This window comes from Solanum lycopersicum, chromosome 1, assembly GCF_036512215.1.
Source record: "Solanum lycopersicum chromosome 1, SLM_r2.1".
Lineage (NCBI taxonomy): Eukaryota > Viridiplantae > Streptophyta > Magnoliopsida > Solanales > Solanaceae > Solanum > Solanum lycopersicum.
The window spans coordinates 62,158,106-62,182,645 of NC_090800.1; the positions used below are offsets into that span (position 1 = coordinate 62,158,106).

At 35.3% G+C, this 24,540-nt stretch overlaps 1 protein-coding gene across 6 annotated transcripts; it reads left to right on the top strand.

The window, feature by feature from the left end:
• The first annotated feature begins 7,458 nt into the window (after positions 1-7,458).
• Positions 7,459-24,147, top strand: SFR2 (beta-glycosidase-like). Of its 6 annotated transcripts, none has more exons than XM_069291181.1 (11): positions 7,459-7,798; positions 8,963-9,305; positions 9,504-9,642; positions 15,669-15,835; positions 16,122-16,343; positions 18,200-18,368; positions 18,472-18,705; positions 18,805-18,954; positions 19,020-19,518; positions 19,722-19,983; positions 23,870-24,147. In XM_069291181.1, the coding sequence occupies exons 1-9, from the start codon at positions 7,621-7,623 to the stop codon at positions 19,182-19,184; spliced, it is 1,767 nt and encodes a 588-aa protein (XP_069147282.1). In that variant the 5' UTR covers positions 7,459-7,620; the 3' UTR covers positions 19,185-19,518; positions 19,722-19,983; positions 23,870-24,147. The 6 variants fall into 6 exon arrangements, 4 of the variants coding, with proteins under 4 accessions (XP_069147282.1, XP_069147263.1, XP_069147270.1 ...); XM_069291162.1 differs by lacking the exon at positions 23,870-24,147 and adding an exon at positions 20,431-20,722 and having other exon boundaries at positions 19,020-19,149; XM_069291169.1 differs by having other exon boundaries at positions 7,499-7,798; positions 8,966-9,305; positions 19,020-19,149.
• The last annotated feature ends 393 nt before the right edge of the window (positions 24,148-24,540 follow it).

Here is a 24,540-nt window from a genome sequence, read left to right on the forward strand (position 1 = left end):
CTTTCATAGATTCCTTTATTTTTCTTGTCCATGTAGTTGGACACATACATTAGAATTTAGTTTTATATTTAGTTTTGAGATTGTTTTCCCTGTCTTGATTATTAGAGTTTTGGTATGATGACTTTCAGTTCTTATGGGTTGCTTTTCGCATTAACTATTTTTGAAATATTGATTGAGTTTAATCAATTATTTTGTTGACTAAACTGATTTCATTGCTTTTGTATGATGAACTTATCTTATTTGAATAGTGTTGGGTTGATTTCAGGTTAGTCTTTTATTCTCCCACTAAGTGGTTTAGTATGGGTGTGACTCACGATAGTTAGGGTCGTGACAACCATTTGCATTTCTCTTTTAATTTACATTTAATCCTCACTCTATGAACTTCATGAACTAGGCCTTAACATAATTTGATAGTTGTATTCTACTGTATATTTTGTCAAATCATTCCTAAATTTTTTATATCATATATGATTTTGTTTACTCTTCCTTCTTGATCAACACCCCTAATAGCTTCTACATCTAACACATTTGTGGTATCGTCGTTATTACATCTTGAACTATCAGTATACTGCTCATCCCTTCTAATTCGCTAACATATCTATCCTTCTTATTTTTTCCACTATTTTAAAGCCTTTGTCAATATCAGGTACTGTTAGGATCGAATTCACGCACACAAACTAGATGAATGAAGAACACAAGAACTTTCAAGAGAAAGAGATGAAAGATCTAGAGAGAGAAAGAGAAAACCCAATACTTCGTGGTAACACCCCATGAGTAAACTTCCACAGCGGTGAGGTTTATTTATATTAATAAATCAGAGTATTTTTTGTTACAGAGAATAAATAAGAAAGCCTAAAATAGAGAATAAATAGGAAAGCCTAAATTTAATCAGGCTCTAATACTCCCACTTGGAGACTGACTCAGTCATCCAAAAAATACATTCTCAAAAAAAAAATCTCTTCATCATCAACATCTTTACCACACTGCAACATCTGTAGCAACAACTACAGAAGACCAACCGAGGTTTTACATAATCTCAGTTTCCCAACATCAACACATTTCGTCAACATGTCTGTCGGGTTCTTTGCACCCTCTATCTTCTTCAAGCACATATCACCATCCTCACTGCCCTGCGAATGAAATGGTATCGCCTTCTGATGTGCTTTCTCTTCGAATGATAGACTGGATTTTTCTCCAACTCTATGGCACTCTGGCTATCTGAGTAAAGAATCTTCTCGCTCTGCTTCTTGCCCAATTCCTCAAGATAATCTGTCAGCCATATCATCTCTTTCCTAGCTTCAGTTATTGCCACATACTCAGCTTTAGTAGATGAAAGAGAAACACACTTCTGAAGCCTGGACATACAACTCACTATTGTTCCACTAATGGTGTAAATGTACCCGGATGTACTCTTGCTCGAGTCAACATCCCCACCCAGATCAGCATCCACAAAACCTTGTAGAGTCACCTTGCCTTTGCCAAAACAAAGTAAAGTACTGGATGTACCTCTCAGATTTCTCAGAAGCCACTTCACAACTTCCCAATGCTCTTCCCCAGGGTTCTCCATGTACCTGCTAACAACTCCCGTTGCATGTGCTATATCAGGTCTAGTGCAGACCATAACATACATCAAACTACCAACTGTGGAAGCATATGGAACAAGTGCCATGTGATCACGCTCCTCGGAAGTCTTGGGTGACTGCTCCTTTGACAATTTAAAGTGATTTGCCAATGGAGTAGTCCTGGGTTTAGCATCATTAACCCTGAATCTGCTCAGCACCTTCTCAATGTACAACTCCTGAGATAGATTTAAAGTGCCAGCAGATCTATCCCGAGAAATCTTCATCCCCAAAATCTTCTTTGCTGGACCCAAATCTTTCATCTCAAACGCTGCAGACAACCTTGTCTTCAGATTGTTAATCTCCCTCATACTAGATCTTGCAATCAACATATCATCCACATACAAGAGTAGAAAGACATATGAATCAGTGTATTTCTTGAAGTAACAACAAGGATCCTTTTCAGCTTTACAGAATCCACTCTTGGTCATGAAGGAGTCAAACTTCTTGTACCACTGTCTTGGTGCTTGCTTTAGTCCATACAAGCTCCTGGTGAGCTTGCGCACCATGTGTTTCTTGCCTGGAACCACAAATACTTCCGGTTGCTGCATATAGATCTCTTTGTCCAGATCTTCATGTAAAAACTCTATTTTTACATCCATTTGCTCTAGATGCAAATTCTCCTATGCAACAACACTCAACAGAATTTGAATAGAGGTTAACTTCACAACAGGAGAGAATATTTCAGCATAATCAATACCTTTCCTTTGTGAATATCCTTTAACCACTAAACGAGCCTTGAACCTTCTTTTACCATCTGGTTCAGTCTTGATTCTGAACACCCATTTGTTCAACAAAGCTCTATTCCCTGCAGGTAGCTTAGTCAACACCCATGTGTCGTTCTTCTCAAGTGACCTCATCTCATCATCCATGTCTTGCTCCTACTTGATCGAATCCTCCACCTGTAGGGCCTCATCAAAAGACTCTGGTTTCCCCCTCATCAGTCAGCAATAGATAGTGTAATGAAGGTGAATACCTATCTGGTGACTTGATGGATCTGGATGATCTCCTTAACTCCTGTTCAGGTGTAACTTGCTCCACTTCAAATTCTTCAGTAGGAGTTGGTTGAGTATCTGCTTCGACATCTCTGGGGTTACTCTTCTCCAACTCAACCTCAACTCCCACTTGCTTTGTAATCTCTAAAACCTTCTACTCTCTGTCCTTGTACAGGACAGACTCATCAAATGTCACGTCAAAATGTCTCAGGATCTTTCTATTCTTTTCATCCCAAAACCTGTAACCAAACAAATCAGAACCATATCCTATGAAGTAACACTTCACAGCCTTGGCATCAAGCTTGTCTCTCTTTTCTGGATCAACATGAACATAAGCAATGCAACCAAAAGTCCTCAAGTGTGAGTACTTGAGTTATTTTCCTGTCCACACCTCCTTTGGAATCTTGAACCCTAAAGGAACTGATGGTCCCCTATTGATCAAGTATGCAGTTGTGCTCACAGCATCCGCCCAAATTGTTTTGGGAAGCCCACAGTGTATCCTCATACTCCTTGCACGCTCATTCAATGTTCTATTCATCCTCTCAGCAATTCTATTCTGCCTTGCCTTACCAGGGACTGTTCTCATCAATCTGATTCCCTCAGCTGCACAGAATGCCTTGAACTCTGATTTGTCATACTCTCCTCCATTGTCAGACCTTAGGCATTTGACTTTCAAACCGGTCTGATTCTCAACTTCAGCTTTCCACTTCTTGAAAGTTGCAAACACATCTGACTTATGCTTCAAGAAGTAAACCCATACTTTCCTGCTGAAATCATCAATGGAGGTAACATAGAATCTGGATCCTCCAAGTGATGATACTTGAGATGGTCCCCAAACATCTGTATGGACCATTTCCAACCGCACTTTCTTTGGCTCTCTAGGAGTCTTTGTGAAGCTTACTCTTTTCTGTTTGCCCATAACACAACTCTCGCAAATACTCATATCAACAGACTTCAGACCCTCTAATGCTCCTTTTGCAACCAGCATCTTCATTCCTTTAGTACTCATGTGTCCAAGTCTGTTATGCCACAGACATGAACCGGAAGCACCTTCAGCAACAGCGGCCATGTTTATACACCCTGCAGTGGTGTACAAGGTTCCAGATTTGGTGCCACGAGCTACTACCATAGCACCTTTCACGATCTTCCACGAACCTTTCCTAAACTCTGCTGCATATCCCGTGCTATCCAACTGACCAACAGAGATCAGATTTTTTTTGATCCCAGGAATATATCTGACATCCTCCAATGTCCATGGTTTCCCGAGGTGGTGTTTATGCAAACATCCCCCTTTCCTTCAATCTCTAAGGCTTTATTGTCATAAAGATATACTTTTCCAAAATTTCCTGATTTGAAGTTTTGGAACAACTCCTTGCTTGGAGACAAATGGAAAGATACACCAGAATCCAAAATCCATGAGTCAACAGGTTCACACAAGTGATAACGTATCAAGCTTGTGACCCCTAAATTCTCCCCTAACCAAAACTCTCAAAGCCTTTAAGACTATATTGTGAATGCTGATTAAGTTAGAAGGAACATGCCTCTATTTATAGAGTCTAAACCTTTTCCTACCAGAAAAAGGATTAGTCAATCCAAAACCTTTTCCTAAAAGGAAAACCTATTTATGGTAAGAAATTAAGGGCAAATAAAACCCAACAAATCTCCCCCTTGGCCTGAATTTCTGACAAAATAAATTTGTCCACCTTCTTCACTTAATCTTAAACAACTTGCTTCTCCTCTCCATAATCTCCTTTGCAAAATTTATGTCTCAACACAGAGAACCTCTCTGAAACAATTTCTCCAACAAAATCTTCATTACTGTCAAAAAGGTTGCGGCTAGAACTACACCCGCCAAGATGAACACATCCTTCTAACCTGGTTCAATCATCAATTATCGAACCATAAACCTGACTCCATAATTGAATCTGGCTCTGACACCACTTGTTAGGATAAAAAATAAGCAGGTGTAAATGTGGAAGCTAGCAAAGCAAACCTCGAAAGACCACGAGTAAGAAAACAACGAGAAATATACCAAAAGACACAAATATTTAACGTGGTTCGGTCAATCGACCTATGTCCACAAAGGAGATGAGCAATCCACTATAAATATGAGAGTACAAAATACAGAGGGAAACAACCTCAACCAATTCACTAGGAATACATGGGAGGTTCACACAAGTGATAACGTATCAAGTTTGTAACCCATAAATTCCCCCTAACCAAAACTCTCAAAGTCTTTAAGACTACATTGTGAATGTTGATTAAGTTAGAAGGAACATGCCTCTATTTATAGAGTCCTAAACCTTTTCCTACCAGAAAAAGGATTACTCTATCCAAAATCTTTTCCTAAAAGGAAAACCAATTTATGGTAAGAAATTAAGGGCAAATAAAACCCAACAGGTACTTCCTTTTTCTTTCTAGGATTAGGATTTTTTTTGTTCCAACTTTTAAGCCTAAAGATTCGCAATTCTTGATCAACATTTGTACCATCTTCATCTGGAATAACATTTATATTAGGAAGATCTATAGCAGCCCCATGGAGAACTAAATCAACTTTTTTCACATCTAAAACAACCACATTCTCCATAGTTTTATTAGTATTTTTATCCACATATTCATCAACACGAGCTTGACCATACTAAAATACTCGTTGGATTCGGCAATTCCTCTGACTCATCAATTTTATGGACCACATATGTATGAAGATCATCACCATCTATTAAGTCTTTCACAAACTCTAACCATTGAATATTAGAAGTAACTTGAACAAATTCATTGTTATTTTTATTTTGATAGTAAAATTCCCTCACATTTGCTCATCCATGATTTTTACTGTGCGAAAGAAATTCGACAAGACTAAAATGATTTTTATCAAAGGAAATGACAAATGTATCTACTCCCCCTTTGTAAGTAGGGTCAGGGTCTCCGACCACATTAACCCTATGATAAAAGCATGTCAAAATATAGTTGTCTATATTTTAAAAAGATGACCCCCAAAACAAGGAAATACCCAATAAGTCTCTTACTTTTTTAGTGAAATTACGGAACTACTACATGATAATAAAGAAAGTGAAAATAACAAAGAAAATACACCACCTTTAAGAATAAAACATATAAACACAAGAAAATTTTGTTCGAACCTTCAATTTCTCTAATGTCGTATAGCCTGACAAAATGATAATCTTCAATACTTGATTTCAACCTTAAACCTAAAAATGGTGGCATAATTTACAATAATAGTTAGTATTAATTAAGAATTGAATGAAAAATAAGATAAATTTCAAAGAGTTACAAGAGAAATCTACCTATGATTTTGTTTCGGTGAATTCAAAGAAAAGAGAAAAATAGGAGTTGAAAGATCAATTAAACTCTAAATTTGGAGTCAGTATGACCTAGAAAGGTTTTCAGAGTTAGCATGATATAACTGATTAATTAATTCATGTGGACAAGATTGTGTCACACACGCTTCTAGTCACCAGGAAATTGTGCAGAAAGTGTAAAAATGACATAATGAGACATGACATGAAGTGTCTAAAATGAATAAAGTAAATTGAAGTATCGAATAAAAGTTAACATCAATTTTAAAGGACCACCTATGAATTTTGTCTAAAAGTGAATTTAGTACTATTATTTAAGTTAACAATACTAATAAAAAAGGGAAAAGAGTCAAAAAATACCCTCCAAATTTGATTTATTGTCTAAATTTACCCTCGTTGTTAAAATGAAGTTATTTTTACCCCTCTCATTACTAATTGCACAAAATTTACCCCTCATTAGACGGATTGACCCAAATTGACCCGAATTTTTTTTTAAAAAATCTTATTCCTTATTTTTTACCCAATAACCCGATCCATTCTCCCAAATCTCCTCTACTTGTTTACCATTCTCCCAAATTTCCTTCATTCTCTCCCTCAGAAGCTAAGTCAAAGAACAAATTGTTGAGTTGAAGAAAAGACAACCTAGTTTCTCCTTCACAATTTGTATTAATCGTTTTTAAGGTATCAAATTGAACAAATCTTCTTCAAGAATTGTCTTTCTATAACACTTAATTGTTGATTTACGAGTTATTATACTCGAGCACACTAATTTTGGCAGAGGAATTGATGAACTTAACTTGTTTATGTAGGGAATAACACTCCTAACGTTATCTGCTTCCGCGAAAAGAATAAGACCCTGTAATAATGGTACTTGCAACCCAACATCATTACAGAAAGCAACATTCTTTGTTTCGATCTACTTGATTGCCTTTGGAACTGGTGGTATCAAACCTTGTGTCTCTTTCTTTGGGGCAGATCAATTTGTGCTGCAATTCTGGAGACCATTAGGCTTGACATGGTAAGGAAGAACAACTACTATGACCTCAAATACGTTCCTATGAGCATCTTATGACAATTGTTCCTCAATACTTCTTTATTATCCCACTCTGAGTAATTGAAGAAAATCTCACCCGCATATGAATAAACAACAAATAACATATTAAAGGACAATAGTGAAATTATAAAACCTCAATCAAGGTAATTTCTTGCAAGTTAAAAATTCTATAGGCGCTAGTGTAATACTTAGAATCATACGAGATAGAGAGAGTGAAGGAAATTTGGGAGAATCGGCAAATTGGTAGAGGAAATATGGGATGGGTCGGATTATTTAAATGGAGTCGGGTTATTGAATTAAAATAAGGAATAAGGTTTTTCTTTTTAAATTGTGGTCAATCTATTTAATAAAGGATAAATTTGATAAAATTAGTAATGAGAGAGGTATAATTAACTTCATTTTTAGTTAATTTTAACTGCGAAAGTAACTTTAAACAATAAATCAAAATTGGAGCTATTTTTTAACTTTTTCCCAACAAAAAAACAACCATCCAAACATTCGCAAAGGTAGCATAATGCTTCACGGAACTGAATAATTCGGTCTGAATTTCTATTGGCGGGCGAGGGCGCTATCCTCCACAAAGAAGCCCGCCCACACTGCAAGTCAGCAACTGTGACGCTTTTGAATTGGTAAGAATGTCAGTTATTGCTCTGTTCACGGCGGCTACCAAGCTCGCCGGTGTCTTAGTAACTATCACCGTTGCGGCCAATGCGTTTTCCTTCTCCGTCTACCGGAAAAAGAACCTCAAGCGTTTTCGCTCTCCCATAGACGACTCCGCCGACGTTCTTGCTCACTTCAATCTCAATCCGTCTGGTAACACAACTACTTTTAGCTTTTAAGCCTAATTCAAACTTTATTGCAATTAGCTTACTAGCTAACACATACGTCTATTTCATTTTATACCTAAGTATGTAATTGAACATGGAGTTTACAGCACGATGAAGTAAGATGTTAGGGAAGTGATTTGGGTGTATAACTTAGTTCAGTTTAAAGTTTGAGTAGTTATATGAAAATGATATTATTAATGTAATGGGGTTAAGGCTTTTTAGAACGGTAAAGTAGAAAGAGTTCCCTATGTTAAAATGGAAAAAGTACGTTATTCCATTTTTGGATGGTACTTGATGTAAAATGACCCTCATCAGTCATCAGTTACTGAACATGGACTTCTGTTGGTCTATCAATTTTGAAGCATGACTTCAGTTTAGCTTTTGTGTGCTTAAAGGTTAGATAGGCTGGTGGTGTGGCCTTTTCCCTAAAAAAAGAATAGTTGGATGCGCCTTACCTGTATATCCACCTTCCAAACTCTTGATTGCTGGAAGTTCTTCATTTTGCATCGAATCCCTATAAGCTGATCAGGATATAGTTTCTTCCAGCTTTTATTTGGGGGCATCTTTTGTAACTTGTAAATATGATTTCCAGCAGTATCTTTGTGCTGCTGATAGTATTACTGTTATCTACTTTTTAAAAAGAAGAGAATGAACTCACTCCGCATTGGCTCCACCATTTCCTAAGATTAAGACAGTATTTTGTGTGTTGTAACTAACCCAACATTGACCCGAAAACAGTAGCTGAGGAGAACACAAAAATCAATGGTTTCCCGATAGAACCCTGCAGGGATGTAACCTGTTTGGATTGAGTTGTTTAAGTGTTTTTAAGCTAAAATAACTTTTAAGCACTTTTGTAGTGTTTGGGTTAGATAAAAAAGTGTGTTAAAGCCAAAATAACAAAAAAGTCAGTATCTTAAGTTAGAATTTGTAACTTATGGCTTTTGGCATATAAGCCCATCCAAACAGGCTCTATGTTATCATACAATTTAATGCTGTATCTCTTTTTCCATTATTCGACACTTTCACCATTTATATGCATGGTCCATGCCTTCACATAGCTGCATAGGACTGTCCACAAAAATTTAACATAGTAATTGAATATCTGTATATGTGTGAGTATGTGGTTTGACCCATTTGTGATACTCTCTAGAAGGGGAGAAAGGATTCTTTTTTGGATTGGCTACAGCACCTGCTCATGTGGAAGACAGGCTTGATGATGCTTGGCTCCAATTTGCCAAAAATACAGAATCACATGAAATCCAGCAGCCTCAAACAGCAGATGCTATTATGGGCTCCGCTACAGGTGATGGTGGATCTCAGCAAGCACTGTTACCTCAGAGAGAAGCTACCAAGACCATAAAGAGGAAAAAGTCCCTTAAGATAGCAATTGAGGCACAAATAAGAGGATTTGAGAAGTACATAGAAGTGGAAGAGCTAACTCCAACTGAGCAATGTCCTCATAATGTTGCTGCCTGGCATAACGTCCCACACCCGTAAGTTTTATGGATCTTGTTTAGCATTTTGATTGTAGTCTCAGAAATTATGGTGCATAACACGCTGAATTATAATTACACTAAACTTGTAAGCTTTGTTCTTTGAACCTGTGAACCATAGATAACCTGATACTAAACATTAACAAACTCATTGCACTCTATTTGCTTTGACTCGGTTAACGTTTGGGATTGTGTTAGGGAGGAAAGGCTAAGGTTTTGGTCTGATCCTGACATTGAATTGAAATTAGCTAAAAATACTGGAGTGCAAGTCTTTCGAATGGGGGTAGATTGGTCAAGGATCATGCCTGAAGAGCCACTCGGTGGACTGAAAGAAACTGTAAGAAATTACAATGAAATTCATTGTCTACTTGTATATTATTATTATTATATCCTGTATGTAACCTTTATTTCAAATCATGATGACACCTTGATTTCCACAACTCTGTAAAACCTACTTCGATCATTAACATCATCCTGTTTGAGAGATATCCCAAGGGAAATGGATTTGAGTACAACACCTGTGCTAAGCATCCCTAATTTCAGCTAATTTGTTTATGTCAAAGAGTTGTAATATTTGTTTCAATTGTCCCAACTTTCTTACCTACCTTTACTTTTCAATTTGCTTTTTCAAACTAATCTCTACCTAAAGAAACCATATCTACTGCATGGTGTAAAATGACACCAGAATTTATGTGGATATACCTTTTCAAGTTTCAACAAAACCATTTTATCTTTTTCGCTTCTTAGAAAACCTAGAGTGAGAATAGCCTTCACATGTTCCCCATTTATCCTAACAGCTTGTTTGGATGGTTGTTACCCATTGTATTGTATTGTATCATTATTTTAAATGCAATGTTTATTTTGATTGTTACTTAAATTTATTATTATGTTGTTAAATATGTTGCTATGTAACGATAAAAAGACGCATTTTATGTCACTAACAAATAATGTGGTGGAATAGCTACGTTATTTCTCTTTCTCACTGTACTCTTGTTATTTCATAATCACATTTATTTTTCTTAACCCTATTATTTTACTTAGCTTCAGTCTTTTACCTATTAGTCATCTCCACCTTAGATTTTTGGTTTGTTTATTGCTCTCCCTTTTATGATCATCCATCATTTTTTCCTTTATGCAAAAACATTTTTTTTGCTGATTTGGTTTACCATTTAAGTTTTATTATTATTTTCATTGGGAGTTGCATGAATTTAATAGCTTAAAATATTTACAAGGCATAATTTGCGATAAATTAGGAAATGAAAGCAGTCTTAAATTATTTTTAGTATTTGTTGATAAATCTAACATTACAACAATTAAGGGTATTTTGGTAAATTTATTGTTTATTATACTATATGGTACACAGTCAATCCTACTTTGCAGTTTGCACCCTCTTTTTCTGAACATGTATATATTTCTGAGAGTTCACCAATTCCGTCTTTTGGGATTTTGTCTGTCTAACTCCTTCATTTCCCCCCACAACTCTATCTCCTATAGCTCTACCCTTTACTACTCCACCATTCTTTACTTATAATTATCATCTGGCCCCTTCATTGGGTCCAAACGATTCATGACTGACATTCAATTCCTTGTTGGTTGCTAATTGTCTCCACGAAGTCCTCCTACTTCCACCTTGTAAAGGCTTCCTTCTACTTGTAATCTATTATCAGTTGTCGATAGTATACACAATGGACAGTGAATATTGGGCCTGATGGATAGATTGTTTAGCTAAAGGAATGATTGGGTGCCAAAGGTTACTACACATATTTTTAGACTTGACTATGAAAATATTTTCTCTCGCGTGGATTGCTTCAACCATTTTTTTTTTGTCTATGGTTGCTGTTCGTCATTGGTCATTTCACTAGTTGGACATTAAAATGACTTCTTTTTTTTCAATTAAAATGTAAAAAATACTGTCTTTCTTCATGAGGATCAATAAGATAAAAAGTTTATATGGAGCATCCATTGATGTTATTCAAGGGGAGTCTAGTAATACTGTATGTAGGCTATGATGATCACTTCACGTTCTAATCTAATATCATTGCCCTCCATATTTGTGCCTGTATTTAGTGGTGTATGTTGATGATATTGTCATCATAGATAATGATGAAAAAGGAACTTCCAAATTGCACCATGACCTTTTTCAACACGTTTTAAGCAATTACCTTGGGCGATTGAGGTAATACTTGGATGTTGAGGTTACTAAATCATCATTATGAATTTTCATTGCACAGAGGAACTATGCTCTTGATATTCTTGAGGAAACAAGAATAATGGACTTTAAGAGTATTGATACTCCAATAGGTTCCAAGATTGAGCTTTTACTAGGTCTATGTTGAAATAGAACCTTAATTTATTACTTATAATTAGATTTTAGAATGCTAGTCAAGTGAGCCTCTTGGTGATCTTGTAAGATACAGGAGGTTGGTGAGAGTGAAATTACCTTACTGTGACTATTCTATTGAAGTAAAGCCTTAGAATCTACTATCTTCCTAAGACCATATGTCTTTCATAGGATAATACTATCTAGAATTCTAAACTCTAAAGTCTTGAGTACTCTATGATAAGTACTTCCCATATAATATGTTTCAAGAAGGGTTCATATTCCAGAAGCGTTTTAAAGTGCTCTTTATGATAATTATGCTAATGATGAGATGATGAATCTTTTGATTTCCTTAAATACTTACATGATGCTTTTGAATGGACCTTACTCTCGCAATGATTTACTAAATGATGCTAAAAGTATAAAAAGATAAAGGGCTAATGAGCCTATGATGATTTACGAAATGGCCAAATGTGCCATGTTTTAAGAGAAGGGCCAAATGTGCCAACAATATGAGGTATGTTGATACCATAATTTTGTAATGAGACTATAAGAATGAAGTCTTATTGCAACCTAATGAGACGATACGGATAAAGTCCTATCACAATCTAATGAGATGATAAGAATGAATTCCTATTGCAACCTAATGAGATGATAAAAATAAATTCCTATTGCGACCTAGAGAGATGACAAGGAAAAAGTTCTATCACAACCTAATTAAACGATAAGGATAAAGTCCTATCGCAACCTAATGAGACAAGAAGGACAAAGTCCTATCACAACCTAATGAGATGACACGGATAAAGTCCTATCACAATTTTTTTTTGAAATCAGTAACTTTGTATCATATCAAGGATAAAAACAGTCTTACAGTACTTGGGTAGTACTGAAACCATATTTAAAATAGAGCTCTAGTGTCTTTCCTCTCTCGCTATAAAGAATCTAGAACATCTATGATAGACACAGTATCATTAGAGTAAATCTGATTACACCAAAAACATGACAGTAAGATAATTTCAACTTGATCTTCTGCACATCATTCTGTTAGCTCTCAAAACATCTGTAATTCCTCTCCTTCCGAATTCTCCATCTTCTCCTATCCTTAGCATGTGAACATATCAACCCCCCCCCCCCCTAGCTACTACAAGGTTCTGTTATCTTTCCTGGCATTGACCATGTTATACCCTTAAAGGTTTAGGATGATTCTCCACAAATGACCTGTGTATGGACAATGCAGAAATAGATGGTTGACTGTCTCAGCTGTTTCCTGTTTCTTTACACATGCATCATGTTGAGCACAGTGTCATACCTCTGCTCATCAAGTTGTCCACTGTTAAAGTGGCTTCCTTTGCTAGTAACCTTAGTTGCACGGACTCTTCACTTTTGATGCTGCACCTGTCAGATTCTTCAAAAATACACTACTTTTGGCTGATCCGACACGCACCCTTTGACATTTATGAAGAGTCTGAGCAACATAGCTAGTAACCATACAAAAATAAATACCTTGTGGGGAACTTTTATCTTCCAAATCTGCTTCCATGGCAATTTGCTGTCTGTTGGTTGGACTGGTTCATACTTTTATAGGCAAATTGACCTTAAAAATGCCTTTGGAGTTGCCCTATACCATATATGATCTTCACCAACTTGAACCCCAGAACCGATCAAGTTTGCTGAGGAAATCAGCCACTCTTTGAGCCTCCCAATCATTGACACGTCTTCTAAAATTCAAGCTCCTCCCCTCGGATGTCCACATATCAGCTATATTTTTCTGTTGAGATGGTAATGATAAAGTCCAATTGCAATCTAATGAGATGATAAGGATAAAATTCTATCGCAACCTAATGGGATGATAAGGATAAAGTTCCATCACAACCTAATAAGATGATAAGGATAAAATCCTGTCACAACCTAATAAGATAATGAGGATAAAGTCCTATCGCAACCTAAGAAGACGGTATCTCATCAATGAGGGTATGATGTTTCCTAGCTTGTTCAGGCTATCAACATATTATGTTTTCATGTTCCTTTTGTATGAGCTACATTATGTATCTTATTATTCAGTATGCCTAATCATACTCGTCCTTTTCCATATGTATTCACATCCCTTTTGTCGAGGGCACTACACTCACACTGTAGACTCTGTAGGTACAAACATTCATGGTGACATGCCGCATTGATAGGCATTCCTGTTAAACTTTCAGTTATAGTTGGTGAGCGCCACTACCGTTTGGGCCTTATCATGTTTCATGTTAGGTGTATAGATTTTTTAGGGTATTCCAGGGCCTTGTCCCGACATTTTTTCAGTTTATGTCATGTAGCAGAAGCTTCATAGACTAGTACGTTCAGGTTATATGTATTTTGACTTAAGTCTCCGGCTTTTCCTGTGAGGCCTACTGATTTAGTATTTTTGTACTAATGACTTCTATATGTTTAAATGAAGTATTTTTTATGTTTTTTTTTTTGGAGACAGTAACAACTTGTATTCTGTTTCAAAACAAAAACCAGAACCTGCCACAATAAGTTACAGATTCCTAATTACAATTGTGGAGAGTACCAGGAAGATCTTTAATCCTATACAAAATTTACAAGGAACCTAAAACATTTTTAATTGATTCTAGATCTACCATGTACTCCTGTTTACACCAAAAAAGAAACAAAACTAAGCAGTTCATCTTAATCTTCTGGATGTAATTGCTCCTGTTTTGCAAGCATCTGAGATTTCTTTCTTTCCACACGGACCATGGACCAACAGATGCAAGCTGGAATAATTTTCCATCTTTCTTTATGCCCGGAAATGCTTGCATAACTACTCCATAACTTCAGGGTCTGCGTAACTTTCCTAGGCATAACCTATTTCATGTCTTTCTGATTGATAAAGACATTCCACAAAATGTTGGTTATTCTACAGTACAGGAAGAGATGGTTGACAGTCTCTACTTCTTCTTCAGCACATAGAAGGCACCTAGGACTTAGTTGAATATTTCTTTTCATGAGATTTTCCTGGATCTAAACTGCCTGTTTAGCAAGGAGCCAAGTAAAACAAGACACCTTGTAGGGGATTTTAGTTTTCCATATCAACTTCCATGGCCATCCATTCCCCTGACTGTTACAAGGATTAATTTTTTTGTACGCTCTTCTAACACTGAAATTGTCCCGGTTGTGATCCTGCCATTCCAAACTATCTTGTGCATTAATAGTTCCTTTGAACTGCCCTAAAACCTTGTAAAACTCCACCAACCTTTGGATCTCCCAGTCATTTAGAGGTCTTCTAAAGCTCAGATTCCACCTTGGTTTGACCACATCTCTGCTACAGTGGCTCTTTGCTGCTGGTTTTTTTTAATGTTAGTTGAGGTCATTATTTCATATCGATTGCATATATGCCTTGAATATGTTCAAGTAGAGTTGGTTTGCTCGGTCAAGTTATGGTATCAAAGTTAAAGGCTTACCCAAATTTGGGGCTGGACATTCATATTGCACATACAAATTGATTGTCATTTCGTCAGGGAAAAAATACACTCAGGAGACATTGTCACAAAGTTTGTGAAGTTAATTGATTAACTCACATATATATTCACCAAGGCCCTTGCTGGTCCTATAACAAGTTATAGATGTAGCAAACTTGGTACATGTAATTTGTGGTCACCAGCTCATGGAGGAGTGTCATCTTATGATACTAGGATCTTGTATATATAGTGTAGGATGAATTGACTTGATTTACTTCCAGCTTGATGGGGAGCGTTAGAATCTTATGAATATTACTAGGATCTTGTAAAAATTGCATAAGATCCATTGACTTGATTTACCTCCTGCAATTATGTAATTTTCCTTTCTTAGAACATGTAAATTTCACTAGAACAATGACAATAAATAAAAAAGAAAAGATGCAGATACACTATTCAAATTTTAAACTCCAATAGCTGGAGGGAATAATCAGACAATTTTTCTCTCAACTTCTCTTCCCTGTTTCAATTCTCGTCAAAGTAACATGTTGAATATGCTTCAATACTCCGATGGTGCATTAAGTTACTTGACGTATTCTGTAGGTCAATTTTGCGGCATTGGAGCGATATAAATGGATCATTAATAGAGTCCGATCATATGGGATGAAGGTCATGTTGACATTGTTTCATCACTCTCTACCACCGTGGGCAGGAGAATACGGAGGATGGAAACTGGAGAAGACAGTTGACTACTTCATGGAATTTACCAGGTTTGGCTACTGTAAACTTTAGATCTCCATAGTCGGGTTTATACGTATCAGATGATTATCCCAGCAGCGTAGCTTCAATTATAGATACTTGATACTTTTCCTTTACTTCTATTCCCTTTATCTGCCAATCCACTTTCTTTATATATGATCGTTTAGTAGCAATTTTGAGCAAATATATGTTAACCACTTTGTCAAGCAGCACAATTTTATGTATTTCACCTTTTATCACTGTAATATACTTGCAAGTGCTACTCTCCCATGAACAAATGGATATGTTTTCGTACAGGCTTATTGTTGACTCTGTTGCAGATATAGTGGATTATTGGGTTACCTTTAACGAGCCTCATGTCTTTTGTATGCTCACTTACTGTGCTGGTGCCTGGCCTGGTGGTAATCCTGATATGCTGGAGGTTGCTACTTCTGCTTTACCTACAGGTGTCTTCAATCAGACCATGAACTGGATAGCAATTGCGCATACAAAGGCATATGATTATATTCATGAAAAGAGGTTTCTAGCTATTCCTTGTACCTTTTTCTTTTCTTTCCATGGTACAATGAAGATTTTCATTTCTTTATCATGTTTGAAGGCATTTTGAAGACCGCAAGTTTGTTATTTGATTAATTTTCTTCCTACTGCTTTCTAGTTTGTTGCTACTATTACTATTTTCTCTTCCAGAGACGAATTATTGTGAAATTGGACTGATAAAAGAAAAAGAGATTTTTTGTTAGATTGGAAAGAGGTCATGAGACGTGTACTACACTACTATATTAAAGAACTCCATATACTAGTTATGAGCTATCGCTCATGCCTTGGTGTAGTAGGGCCTAGGAAAACTAAGTCAATATAATTTGCAGGCGAGTGTGGAGGCGGAATCCATAATGTCTTGGTTAAGGACATGCTAGCGAGTATTTGACAATATGAATTTAAGCCATCTAATGTTAAAAACTGACATAGCTACACTGTCCGAATGGCAGTTTAGGACAGAAACCATACTCCCCATATGATGCTAACTATTACAAACAACAGACCTAGTGCAATCCCACAAAGGCACAAGCTAACTGTTATCATGGAAGAAAAAAAAAACTGTTATCATGGCCAATAATTTCAACAATAGTAAAAGAGCCAGCTAACCGCTCATTAATAGAAAGTAAATACCAGCACCCAAGGATGTGGCCTACTGGTCAATGAAGTGAGTTGAAAACCATAAGGTCTCAGGTTCAAATCCTAGGAGAGACAAAAAAATACTAGGTAATTTCTTCCTATCTGATCTAGCCTTTGTGGATATAGTAACCTGGCATTTGTCATTGGTGGGAGGTGGAAGGTACTCTGTGGATTTAGTCAAGGTGCAAGAAAACTGGCCTGTACAGTATGTTTATAAAAGAACCAAAGTATAGACCTAGCACCCAAGAGTGTGGCCTAGTAATCAATGAAGTGGGTTGGGAACCATGAGTTCTCAGGTTCAAATCCTAGCGGAGGTAGAAACATTAGGTGATTTCTTCTCATTTGTCCAAGCCTTGGTGAACAGAGTTGCCCAGTATGGTAAGAGGTAGCAGGTACCCCATGTGACCAATCGAGGTGTGCGCAAGATGGCACATACAACATGACTAAAATAAAAAGAAAAGTAAAAATGACTCTTCAAGCAATTATAAATATTTAATGAAAAGAACAGTTTAGCGAATAAGTATTCCATTCAGTGCAATCACAGTTGTACAAGCATTAACTCACAACAATCGAAATGAAAAGACAAAAAATATGAGCTGAGCCTCAAAAAATGTGAGAAAAGGCTAAAAAGTGAATATGATCTAGAAGAGCATTTGGCAGGATTCTTGAGTTTGAGAACTGAAATAGTGAACTACTCAAGTGTTGGAGCAACATCAGTTCAAATTTCAGGGATGTCTTTAGGTGATGTATTTTCGTGACAGAAAATTCTGCTACTAAGTCCTCAAATTTGAAGGAATGTGACATTTTTGTAACAAATGTGTGATTAGCAAGTGGATAGACAAGGTTGCATATTCTTATCTTGAAAGCAATATCATCCTACTTCAAGTAATAGCTTGTTACAAACCATGTCGGTCCATACCTTCCAAAAGAAAACCACAGGAAAACTTGGAGTTCTTTGATTACCTAGAGTTGCAACAACATGCTTTTTAAAGCTGCAGTCTCGCTTCTTCTTTTACACCTTGGTACTTAGTTAGGAAACTGACTCCTATTTCAGCATAGTTGAACTTCAGTTAGCAGTGCCCCTTGTTCATATGATCATTTGAAACATTTTAATTTAATACTTATTTTAATTCTATTTTGAGTTTATTTTGTCCTTCATCTGTCTTGATTTATTTTAATTGTTCTGGACTTATGTTACTCAGCAAACCAGCAAGTGCCATTGTTGGAGTAGCTCACCATGTCTCATTTATGCGTCCATATGGACTGTTTGACGTCGCTGCTGTTTCCGTTGCCAATTCCATGACCCTTTTTCCTTTTCTGGATTGTATATCTGATAAAATGGATTACATTGGAATCAATTACTATGGACAGGTATTGGAGTGTCTAGAAAAAGTTCAAATAGAAAAACTCTTGTTCTGCATTTCTGTTGCCTGTTGTTTTAATATTAAAGACCACACTTCTTTGACTTGAGCAGGAAGTCATTTGTGGTGCAGGATTGAAACTAGTCGAGACAGATGAGTACAGCGAATCTGGGCGTGGTGTGTATCCTGACGGCTTGTTCCGTGTGTTGCTGCAATTTGATGAAAGATACAAACATCTTAATCTTCCCTTTATAATAACTGAAAATGGTGTTTCTGATGGAACGGACTTGATTAGACAACCATACTTGTTGGAACATCTACTTGCAACTTATGCTGCCATGATGATGGTTTTTTCTCTTGGGACTTTATTCTTTTAATATATCCGAATTTTCACCAGTTCGATTTGATTGGTAATGTGTACTTGCATATATTTATAATGTATACAGGGTGTTCGTGTACTTGGTTACTTGTTTTGGACGATCTCTGATAACTGGGAGTGGGCAGATGGGTATGGTCCCAAGTTTGGACTTGTAGCAGTTGATCGTGCCAATGATCTCGCTCGGATTCCTCGCCCTTCATACAATTTGTTTTCAAAGGCATCCTTCTTTCTGATATCTCTTCTTATTGTTCTTGATAATTTTGCTGACATCTTGATTTCCAGGTTGCGGAATCCGGAAAAATAACGCGGGAAGACAGGGAACAGGTGTGGGGTGAGCTCCAAACTGCTGCTAAAGAAGGAAAAAGGAGACCATTCTATCGATCAGTGAATAAATATGGCTTAATGTATGCAGGTAATACAGGATTGTCAAGCCTAGTTTTGGCGTGAAACAGGTTTCGGATAATTGAAGATTGTAATCAAAACTTTGATCCATTTCTCCTTGGATAGATGGATAAAGGTTATACTTGGGCCAGATTTCGATCTAGAGTTGAAATACTACAATTTTGAATCTAAAAGAAGTTACGCCTTGATGGATTGTTCCAGATGCCAACTTGGTTCCACTGCTCTGTAGTGATCCATTTGTCTGTTGGTCTAGCCATAAATAACTCACATGATATTGTACTCTTGCGGGAGAGTATTCTACAAGACAAAATGGCTTTCCTCGTGATTTAATCTCGTCATTGACCTTTCTCTAGCCTTTCTGCTGTGGTTGGTGAATGAGGTTAGCTTAGGGAAATTGTCACTTTAATTGCCTTAATACCTTAGCATACTACCATAAGCATGGCACCTGCTTGAGGGAACATATTCTTTCTTTGACATCAATGATAAGTAGTGTAAAAACTCTGTTTACGCAGTGATTCCACCATCCCTCTTTTTGCGGTATTATGAACTGCATGTTGTTGCTGATTATCTGTTTTTTCCCAGGAGGACTTGATGAGCCCATATGGAGACCTTATATAAAGAGAGATTGGCGGTTTGGGCACTATGAGATGGAAGGTTTACAGGATCCCTTGAGCCGTTTAGCACGATATCTTCTCCATCCTCTCTCTTTTAAACAGAAGGCACAGACTCAGAGAGAGAGTGATCAATTGACTCTTGAGCCTCTCAGCGCAAACATCTAGTTACAACTGTATCAGATTGTTTAAAGAATTCTGCTTGAGAATCCTAAACTGGACGCCATTCTAAGGTATGACTGTCAGCAACTACTGTGCCTATGCAATGGTTAGGGGATAAAAGATCATGTATAATAAATATTGTGTAGAAAAATTTAGTATTATAGATAAATATTTGGAAAAATACCTTAAATACACAACTTTAAGTTCCTTATAGTCTATTTTTACCTACCTTTTTTTAAAATATTACTTAAATCCCTTCTTTCTCCTAAATATCAAAACTTCCAGATACATAAATCACTTCTACAACCATTTTAACCACTTCCTATTTCACTCCTTTTTTTCTCCTTAAATTCACTCCAAAAATTTATCAGTTACAAATCAATATCCAAAATTTATTTTCAAAAGTTTTCTTTCCGTTCAACCTGTTTCAAACTTCTTCTCCATTTTCTCTCCTTTCAAGCATTTGTCATATCAACTTTGATCTTATTCCTTTCCTTTTTTTTTCAATATGGATCCAGATCCTACATCAAATCCTCCTAGTACTAATCGATCAGTATACCGTTCTATCGATGAAAATTGGGCCGAAAATATATCGATAACATTGCATGACCTTAAGCATCAGGTAACAGGCGCCAGAACCATCTAACCAGATGTTTGTAAAAAAAGCCCAAAAAAAGGGAAGAAAAGCAGCACCTGTCATTGCCCGACCTTCATTGCCTAGGGTGTGTTTTTAATCCTTATCACACTTGTTTGTGATTTGTATATTGTATTTGCTCTGTTAGATTGAAATTCATTGATACATTAATTACATGTGTTATGCTAGATTATTTATTGGGGAAAAAATGATGCATATAAATTCTCAATCTTAGTTTTGTTATCTATCTATTTGTACTTTGTCGACACATATAATACCCTTGTTTTAATTTTGTATTCTGAAAATGATACATATGAAACCCCAATATGAAAAAAATGTTGGAGAAATTTAACAAAAATAATGGTTATGTACCGGGCAGGTCATCCTTTTGTATTTTGTGTTTTATTCGTGTAGCAAACATATATTATTTATATATCAAACATTTTTTTTATTATAAATCTCTTATTGTGAGTGGTAGTAATATAATTTTTATTGTAGTGTATCAAGTTATATAATAAGTTTAACTAACATTTAATGCATTAGTCATTTGAAGCTTGATAGTATATTCTGTTTATGTATCAAACAATTTTTATTATGAACCATTTACTGTTAGTGATAGTAAAGTGTAATTGTTACTGCTAGTCAATTGTTGTGTAGTGGGAACTAGTATTTTTATTTATGTATCAGAAGGTATTATTATATATAGTGTGATTTTTTTATTTTTCTTTTCATTTTGCAATCACCAAATATGTTACAAAAAATGTACCAAGACATGTCTTAAGGTTTGGTGCCTATTATAACACAAATTTCTTGGAGGACTTTAAGAAGTCTATAGGGATTGATGTTATTGAATTGTTCATAGCTACAATGTTTGGACCATATTTAGACATCCCTAAATGCAATTTTCTGGGTCAAATCACTAAATGTTTGTTGTCGTTAGAGTTGGAACAGAACAACTCAAAAGTGTTACAAATTATACATGCTAACATGAGAGTATCTTGAATCTAGGATATCAAAGAATTTGTCTTAATAATTGATCTCAAATGTAAAGGCAATATCAAAGACTTTACATACCTAGAATCTCCTCCATGTAGGTTATTTCGAAAATACTTTTGTGGTACATTTAATAGTATAAGCAAGAATCTTCTAGTCAAATGATTTCTGATAGGCAATTGAGAGAACAATCAGGATGCACTTCAAATGACTATTATGTACTTTGTCCATGCATTCATTTTGTGTTAAAAGGGTGATTATTCAATATCTATTAATGAATTCTTAATGTTTGGAGATGGTAGCTATGAAGTATATCTTTGGGGCTAAATTGCATTCTCAAAGTTGATGGTTTCACTGTGACAAAATTTCAGTCTTAAGAAATAGATTTATCGTTTATATGGAATTTCAAGATTTACTTGGGATGCACATCTGTAGGTACATACGTTAAGTGCATAAGACATTCCATTTAAAGATACATTTATTTGTTAAGATTGAAATTCTGCTGAAGTGAAGTCATCAATTTTAAGAATGCAAATCTGGCCCCAAGGATATACTCGATAGCTATCATCTCCAACCATTAAGAATTCATTAATAGATATTGAAGAATCACCAGTTTAAGACAAAATGAATATATGGATGGACAAAGTACATGATAACCATCTGAAGTGCATCCCGATTGTTCTCTCAATTGCCCTCAGAAATCGTTGGATCAGAAGATTCTTGCTTACACTATTAACTGTTCCAAGAAAGTATTTTTGGAATAACCTACAGGGAGTCGATTTTGGGTATGCAAAGTCTTTGGTATTGCCTTTACATTTGAGACCAGTTATTAAGGCAAATTCTTTGATATCCTAAATTCAAAATATCCCCCTTCACGTGTATAATATGCAACACCTTTGAGTTGTTCTGTTCCAACTCTAACAACAACAAATATTTAGTAATTTGACCCTAAAAATTTCATTTGAGGATGTCTAAATATGTTCCAAACATTGTAGCTATGGACATTTCAATAACATCAAGCCTTATAGACTTCTTAAACTCCTCCAATAAATTTGTGTTATAAGGGGCACCAAAACTTAAGACATGTCTTGGTACCTTTTTATAGTATATTATATTAACTGCAAAATGAAAAGAAAAATCATATTATTTATAATGGTATCTTCTGATACATAAATAAAAGCACCAGTTCACACTAAACAACAATTGACTAACACTAACCGTTCATGTTTGATAAATAAAATCTATGGTACCAAGCTTCATATGACTGATACATTGAATGTTAGTTGAACTTATAATATAACTTAATACAATAAAAATCATATGACTACCATTGACAGTAAGATTTATAAATGTTTGATGTATAAAAAGAATATGTTTGCTACAAGAATAAAATACAAAATGCAAAAAGGATGACCTGCCTAATACATTAATCACCTTTTTGTTAAATTTCTTCATCATTTTTGTCATATTGGATTTATATGTATCAATTTTGTAAATACTAAATTAAAACAAGGGTTTATATATGTCGACAAAGTACAAATCAATAGGTAGATTGGGGTTTTATATGTGTCATCTTTTATCCCAATAAACAATATAACATAACACATGTTATTAATGTATCAGTTAATTTAAATCCAACAGAGCAAATCCAATACAAACAAGTGTAATAAAGATTAAAAACACATACTCTAGGCAATGGTTGGTGTTGCTTTTCTTTCCCTTTTTGGAGGGATTTTTTCAACGTTTGGTTTAGACGATTCTGACATCTCTTTGTTCACTGATTCCTCATGTTCAATGGCTTATGAAAATTTTTTGATTTATTTCCGACCCAATTTTAATTGTCAGAATCGTATACTAATTGATTAGTACTAGAATGATTGGATGTACGATTTGGATCAATATGTATCAAGAAGAAAAATTGAAAAAAAAGGAAGATGAAAATTAATGACAAATGTTTGAACGGAGAAGAAGAAGTTTGAAACTGGTTAAATGGAGATAGATAATTTTTGAAAATCAATTTTGAATATTGATTTGTAACTGACAAGTTTTTGGAGTGAATTTAGGGAGAAAAAAAGGAGTGAAATAGGGAGTGGTGAATCTAAATTGTAGAAGTGATTTATGTATTTGAAAGTTTTGATATTTAGAAGAAGGAAGGAATTTAAGTAATATTTTAAAAAGGTGGGAAAAATAGACAATTTGGAACTTAAAGTTATTAGGTATTTTTCCTTAATTAAATACTAGTATTTCATTTTCTGTTAATGTACTTTTTCTCCAAATAGTTTGGGGAAAAGTATTTTTGTCAAGTTGCTGATGAAATTTTGTATTTTTAGTTGTAGGAAGCTAAGATGGGATTAAACAGTTGAATAAATTAATCTCTAGGTGAGATGTTTGACTTGGAAATTGAGAAATGCAATTTATATTGGTGCAATTTATATTTGCTTTGGAGGATAGCATTTGTATGATAGACTTTCTTCAAGTGTTAGTTTGAAGGATTAGCTCTAGCATTTTGTAGATACTGAAGTGCGATTGTACAAGTGAAGAACTAATGTTATACTTTGTTCTATCATTATGGTGTGAATGAAAAGGTAACAGTGTAATAGGGCTTAAATAGTATTAGTATTTACTATTCTCCAATGTTTCACTAGACATTTTCTTATAAAAATAACAACTCATGCACATTTAAGACGACATATATCAAGTTATAAATACTCTTTAAAAATAAATTACTTATAGCATATTATTATCGAGTTATATCATATCAATTAAAAATATAATTAATTAAAATAAATTATAAGTAATTATTTAATAATTAATATGTTTAAATATTTTTTTTTAGTTTTTCAGTTACCTTTTTAAATCAAACTCTTTAAATTTTTACAGATTAATATTACAATTACCTTTACTGTTTTTTAAATAAAGGAAAAAAACTCAAATATGCCATCGAATTTTCAGAAAAGATTCATTTATGTCATCCGTTAAAAGTTTGGCTCATCTCCCAGTC

Coding starts and splice junctions, on each gene's coding strand:
- SFR2 (XM_069291162.1), top strand. CDS start 7,621: ATGTCAGTTATTGCTCTGTTCACGGCGGCTACCAAGCTCGCCGGTGTC. Junction 18,369..18,471: donor GAATCAATTACTATGGACAG/GTATTGGAGTGT, acceptor TGACTTGAGCAG/GAAGTCATTTGTGGTGCAGG. Junction 18,706..18,804: donor CTTATGCTGCCATGATGATG/GTTTTTTCTCTT, acceptor TAATGTATACAG/GGTGTTCGTGTACTTGGTTA.